The sequence below is a fragment of the Pezoporus wallicus genome, unplaced genomic scaffold, assembly GCF_028554395.1.
Source record: "Pezoporus wallicus isolate ANWC-B61680 ecotype Strahan unplaced genomic scaffold, APGP_CSIRO_Pwel_v1 contig_13595, whole genome shotgun sequence".
Lineage (NCBI taxonomy): Eukaryota > Metazoa > Chordata > Aves > Psittaciformes > Psittacidae > Pezoporus > Pezoporus wallicus.
Window position 1 is genome coordinate 13,061 of NW_026637714.1, and position 21,961 is coordinate 35,021.

The 21,961-nt window shown below is 40.1% G+C and overlaps 1 protein-coding gene across 4 annotated transcripts in view; it reads left to right on the forward strand.

Annotated features, from left to right (window-relative positions):
* The window catches only part of LOC130598185 (methyl-CpG-binding domain protein 2), a 61,384-nt gene that overhangs the window by 1,224 nt on the left and 38,199 nt on the right, over positions 1–21,961 (forward strand). For all 4 annotated transcript variants that reach the window (XR_008971955.1, XR_008971956.1, XM_057407386.1 and 1 more), the window contains exon 2: positions 15,674–15,833. Coding sequence is in view for 2 of the 4 variants with exons in the window: in XM_057407386.1 (XP_057263369.1) it covers positions 15,674–15,833 (160 nt within the window). In the remaining 2 variants the exon portion in view is untranslated. The remainder of the gene's footprint in view (positions 1–15,673; positions 15,834–21,961) is intronic.

Sequence of the window (21,961 nt, forward strand, 5' to 3'; positions counted from 1 at the left end):
TGAAATTTTAGCAAAAATAGAGCATGTGAAAAGTCTTGCCACTGCTAAATGCTAATTACTACTGAATAGGTTATAGTAAAACCAAGGGAAGCAACATCAACCTAATTTTGTTTTGCCCTCCTGCTTGCTTTCAGAAACTGAAGATAGTTCTCAAGGCAGAAATCAAGTAAATTCTGAAGTCTTGTTTTTAGGCTGTGCTTCTGTAAGTCTAGCCTGCTGCACAGCACAGGAAGCTATCTTCTGCAACAGCTAACCCCTTGTCCAGAGCACCTCTATTTATAGCTCTGTATGCCTCTGATGAGCTACACTTGAAACCTCTCCCTAACGCTGCTGTTTCCAAGCACGCCTAGCAGTCTCCTTTTGTTGCAGTGAATGGATTTAGTCTTCCTGCTGCCTGGCTGGAGGAGCAGGAAGTCATGCTCACTCCCTTTCTGATGCCAGCTAACGGCAAAGTCGGTTTCTGTTGGTGTTGAGTATGGCATCGTTTGGCCCATCACATGTTGCTGCTGAGGAAAATTAAATGTCTGATAAAAGGATTGCTAGATATAGAGGAGGAATGTTGATTTTCTGTGAGCTTTTTGAATGAATCCTATTGAAAACTTTTTTTAGACAGATTCTGGTTTTGTCTTGCCACTTTTGTCTGACTTGTGCTCCCAAACGTATGCCAATATTGTGGCAGATGATTAGGTAGCATCTGTCATGTATCTGTCTCTCTGTAACTGCCTTTCATTTCTTCAGTGCTGCCTCGTCTTGAAGATTGCACTCGAGTCCACAGTTTGAATCCTGTTTTCTGGAGGGCTCCTGGTTTTCTATAGATTGCTAAATTGAACTTTCTGCAGAGGATTATTCTTTCCAGAATTAAATGCCAGACTTTTCTCAAGCCAGTCACTGCTGACTCTGTTGGAATATATTTAATGTAGAAGGCCCAAGTAACTTCAGCTATTTGCTCAGAATGACCTCTTTTAAAAATACTTAGCCACACAGTTTAGCCACATGTTTGCCCCATCAGGATGTAGAGGTGTTAGTGTTTTATTTATTACAGACCCTTAATTAAACTATAAAAATATGGGGGAAAATGCAGTAAGTTCTAGTATTTACAGATGTTTGCTTTTCAAAGAATGATATGTAACCTCATTAAGTTCATTAAGGTACCTTAGTTAGCTGACTAAAAAGCCAAGGTTTATGTTTTTATGATTTCTTAAGGCTAGAAAGAAAAACCCAAAGGGGGTTGGACAAAGCCTCATTTACTGTGATGGTCTAAATAATGCTAATAGTAACTCTTGCCAGATTAATACCTGTTGCAATCTAACTTATTTGAATTTTGAAACTTGCTTGTTTCAGGGCTGCTTTATGGTATTTTTACCATGTCATACTTTAGGAAGATGTGAACCAGTTGCACAGTTAAACACTTCCAGTAGTTTCTAGGAAGATGTTTTTTTCCCCTCTTCACAGATATCCATGAGTCTTCTGACCTTTGTGATTAACATAAAAAAGCTATTAAAAGAGGGGTGTGGTGGAAATACTTCACAAATACTGGACTAGATCGGAACACAGCTTTTGAGGTTAGCCCCTTCTGTGATCTGAACCTTCATCCTTCAGATTTTGCCACTGCTGTTGCCTAAAACCCTGTTAAAAAACTCAACACAGTTTTTGTTGAAGATGCAAAACTGTAATCTGCTCATCACTGACTCCAGAATTCTGTCTTTTAAATGTGGGAAAGAGGTACGAATAAATTTTTCAAATTTTAGGATGCCTTCCAGCATGGTTATCAGTGATGCAGATCTGCCAAAAAACTCCACAAAATTGAAACTAAAACCTTACCAGACAACTCATAGCTTAGAGTTTTTTGATTTCATTACAGATTACAGGTTTGGGAAAATAAATAATCATTTATGTCTAGAGAAATAACTTCTGTTCAGTGACAGGAATACTTCTGCACAACCTAAGTGAAACAAATAAAAAAAAATATTTTATGGTTGCAGGTAGGACTGGCATAGGAAATTTATCTTTATTTATTTATTTATTTTATTTTCATTCTGTTATAACTATGAGGCAGATTTCAGCACTGCTGTATTTAAAACAAATGAAAAATCTGTTTTGATCCATTAAGTAGAACAAGCCAAATACATTCAAAAGAGTTATGTCACTCCAGTTCTTTTGAGAAAAAAAAAAAAAGAATGTTAATAAATACTACATTGTTAAAATATGGAGTTGGGTACAAAGTGGGTTTTGCTTTGTGTGCCTTATACAGACTAATATTCCCTAAAAGCCTGTATAGTCAGGATTTGGCCTGACTACTTAAAAAGTAATACCTCACTTTTTTGGCAGTTGTAGGACAATGGCAAAAATGTCCACTGCATTTTAAGTTTGTACATCTTCAGAATAATTCACTTAAGCCTCCAGTTGCTTATTTTTATCCAAGCAGTCAGAAGAAATAGATTGCCATGTGTCTTGATTTGAGGACAGTAGGCTTGCACAGGTGACACCAGAAGCCTGGCTTGGTTTGCACAATGCTTGTTAATGGTGATGGCGAAAAGTTTAATTCTTCTGGGGTCGAGGTTGAGGAAGGAGAGAATGACTATATTTAGTACTATAAACTTATTTGATCTAGGGAGTAGTACATTAAAAATCATGATACTGAATGTAGGACTGTCATGGTTTAAGCCTAGCTGGTAACTTGGAACCACACAGCTGCTCACTCACTCCCCCACCTTATTACCCCTCGGCTCCCAGAGGGATGGGGAGGAGAATCGAAAGAATGTAAATCCCATGGGTTAAGAACAGTCCAGTAATTAAGGTATAATACAAAACCACTACTACTACCACCAAAAATAATAATAAGGGAAATAACAAGGGAAGAGAATATAAAACTAAAAGGGGAAAGGGAGAAAAAACCCCAATAAACACAAGTGATAAACAATGCAATTGCTCACCACCTGCCAAGCAATACCCAGCCTGACCTGAGCAGTGATCTGGGCCTTCCGGGTGACTCCCCGCCTGTTGATGTACTGGGCATGATGTGCTGTGGGATGGAATACCCCTTAGGCTACTTTGGGTCAGGTGGCCTGTCTCTGCTTCCTCCCGGCTTCCCGTGCCCTTCCTAACTGGCAGAGCATGAGACCGAAAAGTCCTTGATGGGAGTAAGCATTACTTAGCAAGACCTAAAAACATTGGTGTGTTATCAGCACTGTTCTCAGACTAAAGTCAAAACCAGCACTGTACCAGCTACTAAGAAGGAGAAAAATAACTGTTGCAGCAGAACCCAGAACAGTATTCCCTAATTCCATACCATTCATGTCATGCTCCTAACCTTTTTTTTTTTAAATGTACCATTCCTTTTTGTCTCATATATATATACATCCACAAACAGAGATATAATTCATTATTCCATGGACCAATCCCTATAAAGTTGCTGAATTCATTCAGTCCATGGTGTCAGGCTCCATCTCATGTAACAGTCCTATATTTATCAATATACCATCGCTTTCTGTCTCATATACACACACATGCACACACACACACACAAAGAGAGAGATATCATTCCTTAGTCCATGTACCATCACTATAAAGTTTGCCGACTTCATTCAGTCCATGATGTCAGGCTCCATCAGTTCTAACAGTCTTTCAGGGCAGGAGAGACCGTGTGTAGTGTTGGATTGTTGCCTGCTGATGACATTGCTGAGCTCGTCTGGTTTCATCAAAGTTCATGCTTTGTTGGGGTGATGATTGGAGGGAAGTCAGGGTCAGTCAGTGATGACCTGAGGACAGTTCTGATGCTGCTGGCATTTCCCAGGTTGTGAATGCTCCATCCCTGGTGGTGCTCAAGACCAGGTTGGACGAGGCCTTGGGTGATATGGTTTAGTGTGAGGTGTCCCTGCCCATGGCAGGGGGGTTGGAACTTGATGATCTTAAGGTCCTTTCCAACCCTAACTATTCTATGATTCTATTCTCTGATGATGATCGTGACAGCACATATCTTCTTTTCAAAGCCCAGAGTGGTGGAGGCATCTAGCTGATGGGGTATAGAAATGTTGTATAGGAGGCAACAGTGTATAGTTGAGTTCATTGGCTGTTTTCCCCCAAAATTAAATCCCCTTGAGGTACATGCTGTAGTTCCCCATCTTCCCACATTACCCACCAAATATATCCAGGACCCCGAGTAAAAGCAATCCTCCGGGTGGGTTTGCCTTTACCTGAAGCAGGAATAACCCATATTGTCTTCCCCAGCAAATTCTTTATGTGCACCACAGGAACTTTATCCCCCTCTACAGTACGTAAAAGTTCTGATTGGCCTGGGCCAGCTCTGTTGGCAGATCCCCTTGTGTTGACCAACCAGGTGGCTTTTGGTAAATGTGTATCCCAATGTTTGAAAGTCCCACCACCCATTGCTCTCAATGTAGTTTTTAACAGTCCATTGTACCCGTTCCATTTTCCCATAGGCTGGTGCATGGTAGGGGATGGGATATACCCACTCAATGCCATGCTCTTTGGCCCAAGTGTCGTTCCAGAAATGAGTCCTATTGTCTGACTCAGTTCTTTCCTTGGTGTGGGTGTTGTGGCCGTATCGCTATAAGACATGTTTCTCAAGGCCCAGGATAGTGCTCTGGGCAGTGGTGTGGGGCACAGCGTATGTTTCCAGCCACCCGGTGGTTGCTTCCGCCATAGTAAGCACATGGCGCTTGCCTTGGTGGGTTGGTGGGAGTGTGATATAGTCAATCTGCCAGGCCTCCCCATTTTTGTCCTTCAGCCATCATCCTCCATACCAGAGATGCTTTAACCACTTTGCTTGCTTAATTGCAGCATATTTTTCATAGTCGTGAATAACCTGGGCAATAGTGCCCATTGTTAATTCCACCCCTCGATCATGAGCCCATCTATATATTGCATCTCTGCCCTGATAGCCTGAGATGTCATGGGCCCACCAGGCTAAAAATAATTCAGCCTTGTGTTGCCAATCTAAATCCATCTGAGCCACTTCAATCTTATCAGCTTTATCTACCTGTTGGTTGTTCTGGTATTTCTCAGTGGCCCGACTCTTGGGTACATGAGCATCTACATGGCGTACCTTCACTACCAGGTTCTGCACCCGGGCAGCGATATCTTGCCACAGTGCAGCAGCCCAGATGGGTTTACCTCTGCATTGCCAGTTGCTCCACTTCCGTTGCTGCAACCAGTCTCCCAGGGCATTTGCCACCATCCATGAGTCAGTATAGAGGTAAAGTACTGGCCACTTTTCTCGTTCAGCAATGTCCAGGGCCAGCTGGATGGCTTTCACCTCTGCAAACTGACTCTATTCACCCTCTCCTTCAGCAGTTTCTGCAACTTGTTGTCCACAGTCCACGGTCTACTCACCACAGTCGAGTAGAGGGGGAGGGTCACCTCCCTTGACCTGCTGGCCACACTTCTGAGGCACCCCAGGATACTATTGGACCTCCTGGCTGCAAGGGCACACTGCCAGCTCATAGTCAATTTATCATCTACCAGTATTCCCTGGTCTTTCTCAACGGAACTGCTCTCTAGTAGGTCAGCCCCCAACCTGTACTGGTACTTGGGGTTCTTCTTCCCCAGGTGCAGTACCCTACACTTGCCCTTGTTAAACCTCATGAAGTTTCTCCCCACCTAATTCTCCAGCCTATAAAGGTCTCACTGAATGGCAGCACAGCCTTCAGGTGTATCAGCCACTCCCCTCAGCTTCATATCATCAGCAAGTTTGCTGATGATACACTCTATCCCTTTATCCAGGTCATTGATAAACAAGTTAAATAAGACTGGACCCAGTATTGATCCCTGGGGAACACCACTGACTACAGGCTTCCAGTTGGATTCTACTCCACTGATCACAACCCTTTGAACTCTGCCATTCATCCAGTTCTCAATTCACCTCACTGTCCATTCATCTAAGCCACATTTCCTAAGCTTATCTATGAGATTGTGGTCAACAGCTCAATGTTCAAGTGGAGACCAGTGACGAGTGGTGTTCTCAGGGGTTGGTATTGGGACTGGCACTGTTCAACATTTTTGTCTTTGGCATGTGCAAGTGATGTGTGCTATGTATGTATTACGTGCAAATTCCATACCTGGGACAGCATCAGAACAAGTGAGGATCAGAAAATAATTAGGACAAATTGAATAATTTAGAAGATAAGGGGATTATTTAGGGTGAAAATAAAAAGGAATAGAAGAATGTGCATTTAAGGACTAAGGAATACAGTTTCTGCTTTTTGTTGGAGAGGTCAGATAGTTGGTTCACTACTAAAAAGGAGAAGATATATTGGCAACAATACAGATGTAGTGGGAGTGACACACTTCTGTGGACACAAGGAGGTGCTGTGGTCACCAAGTGCTGGCAGGAGGCAGCAACATCTTGAGAAGGTGTAGGACAAAGAGAATGAATGGTGGAATAAGGGAAATGTAAAAAAGTCCAGAATAAGAACTTGACTGAAGTGGCAACCAAAGCTGAGGTGGACAAATTCCTCTCTGCCTGCCCTTTTTTGTTTGCTCTTGCCATATCAGGTCAAGGACAGATAGATCAAGTCTATTATCCTTCTCACCAGTGTGGGAAAACATGGAAGCAAAAGCTACAGGACAGAATGTCAAACACTTTTTAGTTAAAAAAAAAAAAAAAAAAAAAAGAGCCTATTTTCAGTTGGATTATTTTTTAATTTCTGTATTTTTTAGTTTTTTAATCTCGGCATGAAAATGCATGTCTTCTTAACATTGAAATTAAGGTGAAAGTAGGTATTTTGCTAGTGGATTGCATTCTGTGTCCCTGCTAAGAGTTTCACTGTTATATTTGTGCCATGGATTGAAATAGTTTTTAATACCACCCCTGCTGATGATCCATGCAGATGCTAATATGGATCATATGTTTTGATTTGCTTTTGGATTACTGAACGAAACAAACAAGACTGCCAGAATGTTAGATGTGTAGATAATAGAATTCAAGAATGTTTGATGTATTTATAAAGTTTGCTTTTATTTGTGATATCTGTTTTCAGAGTTCTAAAGGAAGACTTTTTAGTGAAGCTAGGCTGATAACTGCTCAGTGCTGGAATTTTGGATTCCTTCAAGGTGTATGTGAAGCATTTCTCTCCAAGGAGCCTGAAGAGGAAAGCTGAAAGCTAGTAAAAAGAGTGCTGCCTTGATGACACAGTCTGTTAGCTTCTTATAGAACAAGAGAAGGTGGTAATATGGAAAAAATGAAAGATAGCATGTTTCATCTTTGTTACTAAAAATAGGATATAATAGGAGGAAATATCAATTTTCTATATACTTTTAGTAGTTATTTAGCTGTGGGCTAAAATTACAAAGTATATACATCTTCTAACTTTTAAAAAAGGGTCTGGAACAGAGAATATTAACACTAACTTCAGGGTTTGCTTATAGTCATTGTTTTCTTCTTTTCATTCACTGTTTTATGTTCATTAGGAAAGTTGGGAAAGCAATTCATAACAGGAGGTTTTATTCAGTAAATTCACCCCTTCCAGTCTGTTAGGAAGCATTTAGCTAGGCAGCCAGTAATTCTCGACAAGATTTTATCCTAAGCTTTTCCTATAGGATCATAGAATAGTTTGGTTTGGAAGGGACCTTCAAAGGTCATCTAGTCCAACCCCCTGCAATGAGCAGGGACATCTTGAACTAGATTAGGTTGCCCAGAACCACATCCAGCCTGGCCTTGAATGTCTCCAGGGATGGCGTATCCACCACCTCTCTGGGCAACCTGTTCCAGTATTTTACAACCTGCACAGTAAAGTTTTTAAGGTCAGGTTGAACAGGGAAGGTGTCCCTGCCTATGGCAGGGGGGTTGGACACTAAATGAACAGATTAAAAATAACCAGCCACCTTACATGTGATGTCACCATTTAAAAAAAAACCCAGACACATAGTAATAAACAGATATTACAACAAAATAAAATTTACAAGTTTTATACTAATTCTTGCGCTGTATTAACTCTAGGCTGCTGACACAGGTTCCGGGGCTTGGCACCAAGCAGCCAGGAGTCTTGGGTGACATGGTTATGTGCGGTGTCCCTGCCCATGGCAGGGGGATTGTAACTAAATGATCTTAAAGTTCTTTCCAACCCTAACCATTCTATGATTCTATGATCTAGTTAGTGCTGAACTAACATAAAAGCCATGAAAGGGATCTTCAATAACACCATCAGGGATTCATTGCCGTTCCTTATGGCCTGGCCTGGATTTGAGGCAGGAGTATATTTTCTGCGTAGAAAAAATGTGCACACTTAGTAGCCACGTTTGGTGGAGCCAGAATGCCTGTTTAAGATACACATGCTAGATTGCACACTGCATTCTAGGACAAAGGTGTATAATCTGTTAAACTAAATCATTACCCAGAAAAGCAAAGAAGGATGTACCACTACACCCTAACATCTGACCAACTCCATCAGATCCAAGCAGAGGAAAGGGAAAGAGAGGCTTAGGGATGATAAAAATAGGAGGATATATCCCCCCAGGTTAGGGAGTACTTTCAGTATCCTTGAGTCATTCATATGTGTGTAATACATTCCAAGACCTCATCATACACAGGGACATCTCTCTCAAGCTGTCTAACACAGAACTGATATTCTCCAGAGGAATTCCCAGTTCTCTGTTTCCAGAGTGCCTGAGACAAAGCCCCAAGCAACTGGAATTCAGAACATACACTATTTCACAGCACTGTCAATTCAACTTCCACGTTGCTTTTAACTTTGGTGATTTTTTTTTTTTTATTTGTGTAAACTATGCTCATGGAGAGGGGAGCTTTCCCTACATTTTGTTCTCATTGTGCCTCACCCTGCTGTTGATAGGGATGTCTGTTGTTTCCATGGACTGAAGTCCTGGCATGTTTGAGGACATTTATTTAATAATATTAAAATTTACCATTATTTTTAAATTATTTCAGAATAAATATTTTCATTTATCTTAATTTAAAATTATTTCATAATTAATATTTAAATTTAACATAATTTTAAAATTATCCTAAATATTTAATGCCTAAGGGGAAGGACACATTTCATACCCATTTCACATAAGCAGCAGTTTTAGAAGTTTTTACTGACTTTATTTTGCATTGAGAGCTTTCTTTGTCCAAGTAGAGGTCTTTTTATTCACCATAATTCATACAGAAAGAGTTAAAATAAAATGTTTGTATTAAATTATCATATTACCTGGTCAGCTTGTAAGATCATAATGCTTTGTCTCATTTGTTTCTATACTCAGGAAGATATATAAAAGGAATAATTTTACTAGGGAATAATTATCCCTTCTCCACAGTATCTAGGTTGTGTAAAAAAGAAATAACTCCAGATCTTGAATTCACATTTATGAACTGGAAAAATAAGTTATACAACAATAAGTATTTAGCAGTCGGGGATGACAGGCTATAATGAGGTAGAGCACACAAATGTGATTGCACTTGATGGATTGATTAAAATTCAAGTAGTAATAAAAATTGTTCTGTAACTGATTTTTGAGACCATCTGTCGTGGTTTAAACCCAGCCAGGTAACTTGTTCACTCACTCCCAGTGAGTGGTGCCGAGCTGACAACAATCGAGGTCCGTGTCCCCCCCCCACCGGGGTTCTCCCCCACTCCTGGAGGAATGGGGAGGAGGATCGAAAGAGTGCAACTCCCACGGGTTGAGACAAGAACAGTCCAGCAACCAATGTACACAAATCACCACCGCTACTATCAACTACAACAATGATAAGGGAAAATAACAAGGGAAGAGAATACGATACCACCGGCAGGGAAGACGAGTTCCACCCGGAAGCCCGTGTCCTTCCGGGTAACTCCCAGTCACCCCCCACCCCGGCCATGACGTGCTGTGGTATGGAATACCTCCCTGGCTAGCCCGAGTCAGGGGCCCCATCTCTGCTTCCTCCAGTCTTCCCCTCCTCCCTGGCAGAGCATGAGCCTCACAGAGTCCTTGGTCAGGGTAAACATCACTTAGCAACAACTGAAAACATCGACTTCACCAACACTGTTCTCAGGCTGGAAGTCAAAACATAGCACTGCACCAGCTAGCACAAAGGAAAAAAAAAAAAAAAACATGACTGCTACTGCTGAACCCAGGACACCATCACATTCTTGACACCACACATTTTAAATTAATTATTTGTTATTATTAGAATAATAATTTACACATGTGTAATTCATCTATTAATTTATTTTTTTTCTATATAGATACTTCCAATCCATTTTGACAGTGATTGCAAATCACTATTCATGAACTAGCACATTCTGGCATTTCTCCAGCTTTTGTTCATAATGTTCTGAGGAGTTCAAGGGAAAGTTCACAGAGGGGAAGATGGGCCTCTTACCAGGAAATAGGAAACTCTTCTAATGCTGGGAACTGCTCACTAATACTGATAGCTCTCACACCTAGTTCCTGGAGAAGCTTTGAATCACTACAGTAAGCACTCACAGGTAGCAATTAAATGCAAAGGTGAAGGATGCTGTGTGACGACAGATGAGCTCAAAGGAGACTATGCTTGGAAACAGTTTAAGAAACATGAAATCAGATTTACAGACCCTGACAGTGCATGAGTACAAGTCAGTAAGAGCAAAGATAGCTAAGTTTAAACCCAAACACAGCAGTCCTATAAAATCGTGGGTCAGGAACTTCTGTCACACCACTTACTGCTTTTGTGGAGTGCATGCTATGTGGGTGTATGACTACTTCAGCAACTTGCTTCTCTGATAACTGCAGCAGTTTGATGGTGACAGAAACTCAGAAACAGTAAACATAAGCTGCGTCAGGACCAATAAAAATCAGCATATTAATATTTGGATGCACCCTTTAGCTCCATAACTTCCATGAACTTATATTTAATAATCTCCTAAACAGCTCTCACCTGCATCCTGCAATATATTCTCTCCTAAACGCAGTGTGAGTTGTTAATGTTGGGGTTTCTTCCCTTTTTAGTTTTATATTCTCTCCCCTTGTTATTTCCCTTATCATTATTATTAGTGGTAGTAGTAGTAGTTTTGTATTATACTTTAGTTACTGGACTGTTCTTATCTCAACCTGTGGGATTTACATTCTTTTGATTCTCCTCCCTATCCCTCTGGGAACAGGGTGGGGGGGAAGAATAGGGGAGACTGAGCAAGCAGTAATGTGGTTCTGAGTTACTGGCTGGGCTTAAACTACAACAAGAAGGCTTCTGAAAGACAGAGTTGCTAGAATAAAAGAAAGGGCACACTTATGACAAACCTCAATTTCCAATTTTTAAAGTGGATTATTGGGAACACTAGAAAAAGAGGAAGTAAGGCTGGTAAAGACCACTTGGATCACCAAACCTAGTCTCACTATCTCAGACAAACTGATATACAGACCTCATTGTCTTTCTTGAGCTTAGGTGACATAATTCCAAACAGAATCCTACTCAGCCTTGAACAATTACTTTAATGCTTCCCTGAACTCTTCTCAAAATATTTTTCACCTGGCTGAAGCAAGGATCTCTATTGCTTTTCACTACTGGATCCCATACCGATTTCTTTTAGCAAATAGAGCAAACTATTACCAATTAAAAAATAAACTGGCATTTGTGATATGTGGTTAATAAATATTCCGTGTCAAAATGAAAATGGGGAAAGCTATACTGTTGCTCCTAGAAACAGCTCAAGCCTTCAGAAATAATTAGAAAACCAAGCAAGACTTTTGGATTTAGAATACCACTAATCACAAATATTTCATCATATTGAGAACAAAAAAGAATCAAATGCAAATTTTCTCTTCTGCCTGTCTAGATTGGCATTTAATATAATTCAATACTCATTAAGCATTTAAAAAAAAGAAAAAGGAGAGAGAAGTGATAGACATGTTGTAAGCCTCCTCTTTTCCTCTGCTTTTACACACTTCTCTTCAGTGAGGGTTTTTCTCTTTCCTCTGGTTTAATGATCTGAATCAGCTTGGTAAACAATGAGTGTCATAGTCACCATAAATGAGAAGCAGGATTGCAGAGGCAGGATAAGGGTAGGGAAGAAGTGGTGAGGAATGTAGATAGTTGAGCCAACTTTATCAGTGACAGCTGTGAGATCAGCCCTCTGGACCAAATCTAGCTGATTAGCAGCAGCATGGAACTCATTGCTCAAGAGAAGGAAGGGGTCAGAGTTTATATGACCTTCTTATCCTCAGTAGAGTTAATTCTGCTTCAGGTGCCAGAAAGAGAAAGGTACAAGGACAGATAAGGTAGAGTGAGAGCATAAGCATGTCTCCACATATGAGTATCAGTCATTTCACAAGCATGAAGGGGTGAAAAGTAAAGCCCAGCTGGTAAGATGTAATGGCTTGAATAGAATATTCCACCAGGAAGTCACTGACTTCAGGCCAAAATGTGACTTCGTAGTCACATTATTAGTATTCATAGTATTATTAGTATTCCATATTAGTAAGTGTTATATAGTATTTAATTTTAATAGCACATTTGAAAATTGCTTGGGAATTCCATCACCTTTATTCCAGCCCTACTGCTGACCCAGTGTAACTACACGGAAAAATCTTCTCTACAGCTAACAAACCTTAACTTAACCCTTTTGTGAAGGACTTTTCCATTTCAATCTTGAGCATCACTGTTTAAAAAAGATGTTGCTATTCATTACAAACAAAATGTAAACACTTACATATTTCTCACATACTCGTTTGAAAGCTTTGAAGAAACTGTAACATTTTTCTCAAAGTAGAAAAAGGAAAAATAAAGATTAGCAGTTAATAAAGTTGTCACCTAATTATTAAAGGATACAGTTTTAAACACTTTTTACAGCAAAATATATTTAATAAAAATAACTTCATAACCACTATTAACTAATATTTTCTTACTGAAACTTTTATCACTCTCCATCCTGAAGTATCTTGACTGTATGATTTAATTTTTTTTCTGAAACTTAATCTGCAATTTTCTTATAGTCCATTTATCTGTAAAGATTTAAGAGCAGTTTGCTGGTATATGATAAAAGCATTCCTTAAAGAGCAAAGGATCCACTACCTCTCTGGGCAACCTGTTCCAGTATTTTACAACTGCATAGTAAAGAATTTCTTCTTTACATCCAGCCTGAATCTCCCCTCTGTTAGTTTAAAACCATTACCTCTCATCCTATTGCAACAGGCCCTGTTCAAAAGTCTTTCTCCCCATCTTTCTTATAGGTCCCTTTTAAGAATTGAAAAGCCATAACAAGGTCTCCCTGGAGTCTTCTCCAGGCTGAACAACCCCACCTCTCTTAGCCTTTCCTCATAGGAGAGGTACTCCATCCCTCTGATCATTTCTGTGGCCCTTCTCTGGACCCTCTTCAACAGGTCCATGTCTTTCCTGTATTAAGGACTCCAGAGCTGTACACAGGACTCCAGGTGGAGTCTCACCAGAGCAGAAAAGAGGGTCAGAATTACCTCCCTTGACCTGCTGGCTACGCTCCTTTGGATGCAGCCCAAGATACAGTTGGCCTTCTGGGCTGCAAGCACACATTGCCTGCTCATGTCCAATCTTTCATCCACCTGTACCCCCAAGTCCTTCTTCTCTGGGGTACTCTCAATCCCTTCATCCCCCAGCCTGTATTGATACTGTGAGTTGCCCTGACCCAGGTGCTGGAGTCTGCACTGGGCCCTGTTGAACCTCATGAAGTTTGCATGGGCCCACCTCTCGAGCCTGTCCAAGTCCTTCTGGATAGCTTCCTGTCCCTCAGGCATTTCAACTTCACCACTCAGCTTCATTTCATCTGCAAACATGCTGATGGCACACTCAATCCCACTATGTCGCTGATGAAGATATTAAAGAGTACTGGTCCCAGTCTGGACCCCTGAGGGAGGCCACTTGTCTCTGGTGTTCATCCAGACATTGAGCCATTGACCACTACCCTCTGGATGCAACCATCCAGCCAATTCCTCATTGAGGTGCCTGAATAGGAATGAAAGACAATGGGTCAGATTATTTTAATAACAAGTTTACTTGCCCCGCAGAAGACTTGCTTTGTCTCTAACTTTCAGTGCAGAATTTTTCCTACTGCTTACAAGCTAGGGTATTAATCTCCACTATCTAAAATAGAACTGGTGTTGTATTTAGTTTGGATTATAGCATAGCTTCAATTCTTGATTTATGAGAAGTAGAAGAGAGTTTTGTGGTGGGGTGTGTATGTACATGTGTGTGGTGGCTTGTTTTTTTTTTTTCCCTCCCACACCCATCCTTGAGTAGATTAGCTTCAGATTGTGGTCTATTTTAAGTATTTTTCTTCCACCTTTTACCTCTCATTAATTATGTCTCTCCATATTTCTAGATTATTTTAAATGAGTTTGAAATAGGTTTGTCTTAATTAGCTTTTTTCCCCCAGAATTCAGTACATATTTTGTAGGGAAGTTATTGCCTCAAGGTGTTTTTAAGTTAAAAACAAACAAAAAACACTTTGGAAAAGAGAAGAAAAAGTTCTTCAGTAGTTTTCTGAAGAAAGAAAAATGCTCTGAGCTCAGTTAACCTTCTGGGTATCAGTAGTTGGGAGGATTCTGACACTTGGTTTGTTTCACTGGATAGAAATTTGCATTAGACCAAGGGACTGTTGACTTCACATCATGAGTATTTAGCCATTTTCACAGCTATCTATACTGAGAGACTATCACAAACTGGTGTTGCAGTCTGAGTTTTACATAGCAGGTCTTGGTACTTAATTTTCTGCTGAGCTTTTAAGTCTGGGGGCAGCACCATTGTCCCTTTAAGTGAAACAAACTGTGGAGCTTCTTGTCAGTAAGGTGCTTATTAGCAATGACTTGCATGCAGGGCATGCAGACTAGTTAGTAAGTTTACCAGAATCACCAATGAGGTCGGTGAAAATACACATGGGTTAAATGTGTATTTAGTGCAGGCAGCATGCACAATGTGTGTGATGGTGTTTGGGATGCTTGAGAACGAAGTAGAGATGAGGGGATAGAAAGTTCTGTGATGTCAATATCAGTAGGCATACCACTTTCATAGGATAACTGAAAATTGGATATTTGCTGATGTTATTCAAATCATCAGCTGGGACTTTGGAGTAATAAGAATTCCATATTTTCAAATTAAGATTATTTAAATAACTTCCCTACAACTGATTTCATTTGTTATGTTGGCATCTACATACACAATTGCAGCTTTGGACCTGTTTCATATTTTGTATCATCTTGCTTGGTGCTTGTTGCTTGTTGCTCAGTTATTTACCTGGTTTTGCTCACCAGTCTTAGTGACTGAATAAGAGACATCATGGCCCCTCAAATCCTAGTTCTGCATGTCTCTTTAATGCCTTGCTCTTCGATAGTGGAGAAGGTTTGCTGTTGTGTCTAGGTTGGCCTTAGCTAGCAGTCAGTTTAAACCTTGCATGCAGTCCTTCCATTTGTGCAGAGGGTTCCACACTTGGCCACAGCCTGACATTTATACTTATACTGAAATTTGGTTTAGCTGTCCTGCTAACCCAAATTCCCAAGGTGTAGTGTATCCTAGTGTCCAACAGCCTGACACAGAAATTAAATCCTGTGCAAAGGATGGGAGTGGATGTGGGCAGGTATACCATCACTGATCAACACATCACTGAACATGCCACATGGAATAAAGATAATGGAAACTTTTTAGATATTTAACAAGGTATAAAGCCTGTTGAAATAAGTCAAGGTTGTATCCTTTTGTACAACAAAACATACTAAAGTGTTTTCTTCTTTTTAGTCCAAGTGGTAAGAAGTTCAGAAGCAAGCCTCAGTTGGCAAGATACTTGGGAAACACTGTTGATCTCAGCAGTTTTGACTTCAGAACGGGAAAGATGATGCCCAGTAAATTGCAGAAGAACAAACAGAGACTAAGGAATGATTCTCTCAATCAAAATAAGGTTTGTTAGTAAATACTCTGTTTACGGATATCCTAAGAATTTCTTTTCCTGTAGTTCATTTAGCAATTTCTTTTCTGCTTAAAGCAGTCTGCTTCTAAGATGTACATGTATGTTTAATTTTTAGTAGTGGTAGAGACATAAATTTATAAACAGAAGGAATACTCTGCTACTACCAAGAAAAAATATCAAGGTAAGGTTAAGTATGAGTCAAAAGTGTGAGTAATTCGGGAATTGGCTTGGGACTAAGAACCTCAGTGCTAGTCATCTACCTGAACTATATTCTTAAAAATGGGAGAAGTTAGGACTCCAAGAGCTTCTCTTGTGCAAGGCTTCAAATTGCTATGTTCATCTTCCTGTTCTGAGATGAAATAGTTAACATTTTTATTTTTAATGCATGCAGTATGTGCCAGGAAGCTTGTTTTCTAAGGCAAATGCATCAAATCTGGATGTCTGTGTACAGCTATGTAGCTTAACAAGGCCAAGCGTTTTCTGTTTAAGATTGAGGCTTTTGATTGATATTGATCTGATTGTGCTTATTGTCTGGGTTTTTTTTTGAACAACAGTGTATCTTTTTGAATACTGAAGAAAATGTGTATAATAGATTAAAAATAAAAGGCCGAAGCATACAGAAGTGAAATAACTGATGATGCATGACAAGTAAATTTAGCTGACTCTCAGATAGCATGTTCCTGGACTTTAGAAACCTCATACAACAGTTTGAAAGGATTTCTGTAACAACCTGCACTGTTTTCTTTTTAAAGTGTTTTATTCTTCAGGATTTCATAACTTACAGTAGTGTATTAAAATACCTAATGAGTTACAGCTATGCCTTGTGCACTGATGTTTTTTGTCGTCTGCCATTTGTAATGCATGAACTACACATTTCATGGCGATTTCTTTTTATTTAAAGCATGTGTTCAAATTATTTAATATTTTCTTCCTACAGACATGAGGCTTTCAAATAATATAACATTTGGGGGTAGTCCAAGGAAAGGGTTTGGTTAGACTTTTTGCATGAGCAGAAATTACAAAATTTGGTATATAAAATCTATCTGAGCTTGTGCTCACTTTGTATTCCTATGATCTTAGATTCCTTGGATGTTGCTCACAGTCGCTACAAGATTAGAAAGAAAATGCTTTTTGCATAAATAATATGTGTTATTTCTAAGTGACTGAATCTGTAACTCATGAGCTTTCAAGATTTTCTGCAGTATTCCTGTGATAGTTAAAAAGGAGATCTCAACTTATTCCTGAAGTTTATTGTTTTTTTCCACAGACACCGAGAGAGATTGGTTGTGGTTGCCTTCTAATCCACCTTGCCAGCTGTGCTGCTGGGGTCCATAAAAGACAGACTTGCATAAGCAACTTTGTGTGTAAACTTGCTCATATTTTATGGGTTGTTTTTTTTTGTACAAACAATTTACTACAAATGCTTCTAAATTCTTTGGCTCCCCTTAGGTTTCAAGATGAAATGTCAAAATACACTTGAGTTTTCTTTCTCTGACATGTTGAGGCAGTTAGATTTCTGCAGCTGTTGGATGGAAATGCTGTCTTGCCATACTTCTCATTTTTGAGATTCATATCTTTAGCAGGTTAGAACTCAGTGTCAAGACTGACATACTAATGACACCTGGCTTAAAATGGGACTGAGGATAATATACGCTAATGAATGCTCTCCATTTTGGGATGTTAATGTATAACAGTGTAAACAACAGGGAAATATTCTTACAGAAAAATATTTATCTCCAATCTTAGCATTGTGCATTCTTGCCAATCTTTCATTATGGGCAATAAAAGTGTATATTTGATAGGTTTATTTACAGTAGAGCTGCAGGAGGAGTTTTGCTTCAGTCTTTACTAATCTTGCCGTTGCTGTCTGTGTGGCCTTTTTTACATTTCCCTTGCAAATTAAGTTTATTTATTTGAAGAGCTTTTGAAGAGACAATAAAATAAGGGACACAAATGAATACGAATCCAGTATATGCATCACACTGCTGTGCTTATAAAAATATGCTTATCAATTTTTTATTTTGAAAAGAAAACATAATAGAGGGTACTGGCTAAGCATGCTGTCTGATTATAAGTGACTTCTTAGGTAAAAGGATTTGAAAGGCCTGGAAACACGTTGCTGAGGTTTTAAAATGTTTTTATGTCTGGGGCAAATTGATGCTTCTGGAAATGGAATCACAGAATCATAAAATAGTTAGGATTGGAAAGGACCTTAAGATCATCTAGTTCCAACCCCCCTGCCATGGGCAGGGACACCTCACACTAAACCATGTCACCCAAGGCTCTGTCCAGCCTGGCCTTGAACAACGCCAGGGATGGGGCATTCACAACTTCCTTGGGCAACCTGTTCCACTGCCTCACCACTCTCACAGTAAAGAACTTCTTCCTTATATCTAACTTGAACTTTCCCTGTTTATGTTTGAACCCATTGCCCCTTGTCCTATCACGACAGTCCCTATTAAAGAGTCCCCCCCAGCATCCTTATAGGCCCCCTTCAGATACTGGAAGGCCGCTATGAGGACTCTATGCAGCCTTTTCTCCAGGCTGAATAGCCCCAACTTTCTCAGCCTATCTTCATATGGGAGGTGCTCTATCCCTCATATCACCCTTGTATCCTTCCTCTGGACTTGCTAAAACAGTTACATGTCCTTCATATGTTGAGGACACCAGAACTGTACACAGTACTCCAAGTGAGGTCTCATGAGAGCAGAGTAGAGGGGCAGGATCACCTCCTTTGACCTGCTGGTCATGCTGCTTCTGTTGCAGCCCACCTAATTGGTCAGATAGGATTTCCCCTTAGTGAAACCATGTTGGCTGTCACCAACCCCCTTGTTGTTTTTCATGTGCCTTAGCATGCCTTCTAGGGGAATCTGCTCCAATGTTTTTCCAGGCACAGAGGTGAGACTGACTGGTCTATAGTTCCCCGAGTCTTCTATTTTCCCCTTCTTGAAAATGGGGGTTATATTTCACTTTTTCCAGTCATCAGGAACTTCACCTGACAGCCATGATTTTTCAAATATGATGGACAGTGACTTAGCAACTTCATTCGCCTGCTCCTTCAGGACCTGCGGATGGATTTCATCAGGTCCCATGGACTTGTGTACATTCAGGTTCTTAAGATGGTCTTAAACCTGATCCTCTCCTACAGTGGGCCTAAGGTCTTCATTCTCACAGTCCCTGTGCCTGCCTTCCAATACCTGGGTGGTGTAGTCACAGCCTTTGCCAGTGAAGACCAAGGCAAAGAAGTCATTCAGAACCTCAGCCTTCTCCAAATCCTGTGTAGCCTGTATTTTCTGGCCTATTTCTTCTGTTGGTCTGGAAAACTGTTTTAGCTCTTGAGAGAGGATGAGCAAATGAGTATTAAGCAATGTTCTGGGTTTAGCTGGGATAGAGTTAATTTTCTTCCTAGTAGCTGGTGCAGTGCTGTGTTTTGGTTTCAGTCTCAGAACAATGCTGATAACACACCTATGTTTTAGTTGTTGCTCAGTAGCACTTACCCTGATCAAGGACTTTTCAGTCTCTCATGCTCTGCCAGTGAAGAGGGGCACAAGAAGCTGGGAGGGAGCAGAGACAGGACACCTGACCCAAAGTAGCTAAAGGGATATTCCATACCACAGCACACCATGCTCAGTATATAACCTTGGAGTAGTCACCCAGAAGGATCGATCACTGCTCATGTCAGGCTGGGTATCTTTCAGCAGGTGGTGAGCAGTTGTATTGTGCAGCACTTCTGTTTATTGGGTTTTTTTTCCTTTCCCCTTTTAGTTTTATATTCTCTCCCCTTGTTATTTCCCTTATCATCATTATTATTATTCATAGTAGTAGTATTATATTATGCTTCATTTCAGTTATTAAACTGTACATATCACAACCCTCAGGTTTTACATTCCTTTGATTTTCCTCCCCATCCTGCCTGGAGGGGAGGAAGGCAGATGGTGTGAATGAACGGCTGTGTGGTACTTAGTTGCCAGCTGGATTTAAACCATGACAAGAAGGACTCTCAAAATGCTACAGCACTAACTTATAAATGAGTGTATGAATTGAATCAAATTACTGAATAGCTAAGAAAATGCATAGTACTTTTGTTAAACCACCATCTCTGCCAGCTGCATGTAAAAATTGAGGCCTGAAATTTTAAAACTAGTCCTCTCTTTAGGTTATGTTGAGATGCCTAGATAAATATGAAGTGTTATTCTGTTGCTCTTTCCTATCAGTTTGTCCTGGGTTCAGCAGTAGCAGTCATTTTTCTCCTTCTTAGTAGCTGGTGCAGTGCTGTGGTTTTGACTTTCAGCCTGGGAACAGCGCCGATAACACCGATGTTTTTAGTTGTTGCTAAGTAATGTTTACTCTGGCCAAGGACTTTGTGAGTCTCATGCTCTGCCAGGGAGGAGGGGAAGCCGGGAGGAAGCAGAGACAGGACACCTGACCCAAAGTAGCCAAAGAGGTATATTCCATACCACAGCACGTCATGCCCAGTATATAAACTGGGGGCAGTTACCCGGAAGGGCTCAATCCCTGCTCAGCTCGGGCTGGGTATTGGTCGGTGGGTGGTGAGCGGTTGTATTCTCTTCCCTTGTTATTTCCCTTATCATTATTATTATTAGTGGTTGCAGTAGTGGGTTTGTGTTATACAGCTCTGCACCATCTACTAAGAAGGAGAAAAATAACTGCTACTGCTGAACCCAGGACACTTAGTTATTGGACTGTTCTTATCTCAATCCATGGGAGTTACATTCCTTCGATTCTTCTCCTCATCCCTCCAGGAGCGGGGGGAGGAAAGGGGGGAGTGAGCGAGCAGCTGCGTGGTTCTGGGTTGCTCCCTGGGCTTAAACCATGACACAGTTACACTCCTTAGAATTGCATGGAGGAATTCCTTATTTTATCTGCCAGGATGGATCTAATAGCACTGTGTCACCCTGGAGAGGTGATAGAAAGAGCCTTCTTCCTTTGCCTCTCCCCTCACCCATCAGATGAATCAAATATTTGGATAGGAGCAGCCAATGCAATAACCACTGTAGTATGTAAGGATGTATTTTGAGATTAAGTGGATTGCCTGTAGAATGGTCTTCATGATGGAAATTACTTTCTGGGGAGTGAAAAGATGATACTCTATTGCTGGGTTTTAGATTATGTCCTGTACGCATATAGAAAGAATGACTTCACACTCCCTTTCTCATCAGCCACCCTGCAATAACAGATGTATGCTAAAATACAGGACATTCTGAAGGTGGAGGAACTGCCTTGTCAGATTGCTCTAGCACAGCTCTAAAAGAGGGATACATACTCTTAAAATATGAATTTAATCTGAGACCAATGTAGTGAAGAGAAGTCTTGTTGCTTAATAAACCTAAGCCTCTCACCATACTTTTAAATTTGTTTTTATACAGATCATTGCAGAATATCTCTAGTCAGTATTCTTACTTTCATCATCTGGAATTCCAGAGTGTTCAGTTTAGAAATGAATGATTTTCAAACAAACATGGGCTCTCTGGTCCTTACAATAATATCTTTTGTGAAGTTGTGTAGTCCAAATTGTATACTCTAAATGTGGAGGAATTGAAGATTGAAGTTTAATTCCCATTTATAAGCCCAAAAGATTAATTTATCTCACAAATTTAGGATTCTAAGTAAATCCAAATGAAAAACTCTTTTAAGATGATCCTTGGATGGAGTCTAATGTCAATGTTCATTGTGTAAATTTTGAGCTATGATCTCACAGCCAATTATAAAACTTCTGAGATATGAAATATTACATAAGAACTTACTTTTCTTCCTTTTGAACAAGTAACCATAAACTTCTAAAAAGCAAAAGCTTAACCATTTTTCTTTGCCGGAAGCTAGATATGGCTACTAAATGTTTTGAAGTGCTTAAAACTCTCCTGCAAAATAGTGAACTTGCTTTTTGATTAATGTTTATTGGGAAAATATGTATCATAAGATATTTATTTTCAGTGTCTCTCTTGTTTCAATATAATGACCTGTCTTCTCAGTCACATCCTTGTATCTTTAAAAAAAAAAGTAATAAAAAATTCAGTTTTTAAGAAAAATATCAGGCAAAATGCAGATCAGAAAAGTTTGAAATTTTGTGTTGAGGACTTGGAAGAAATGGGAATTGCAAA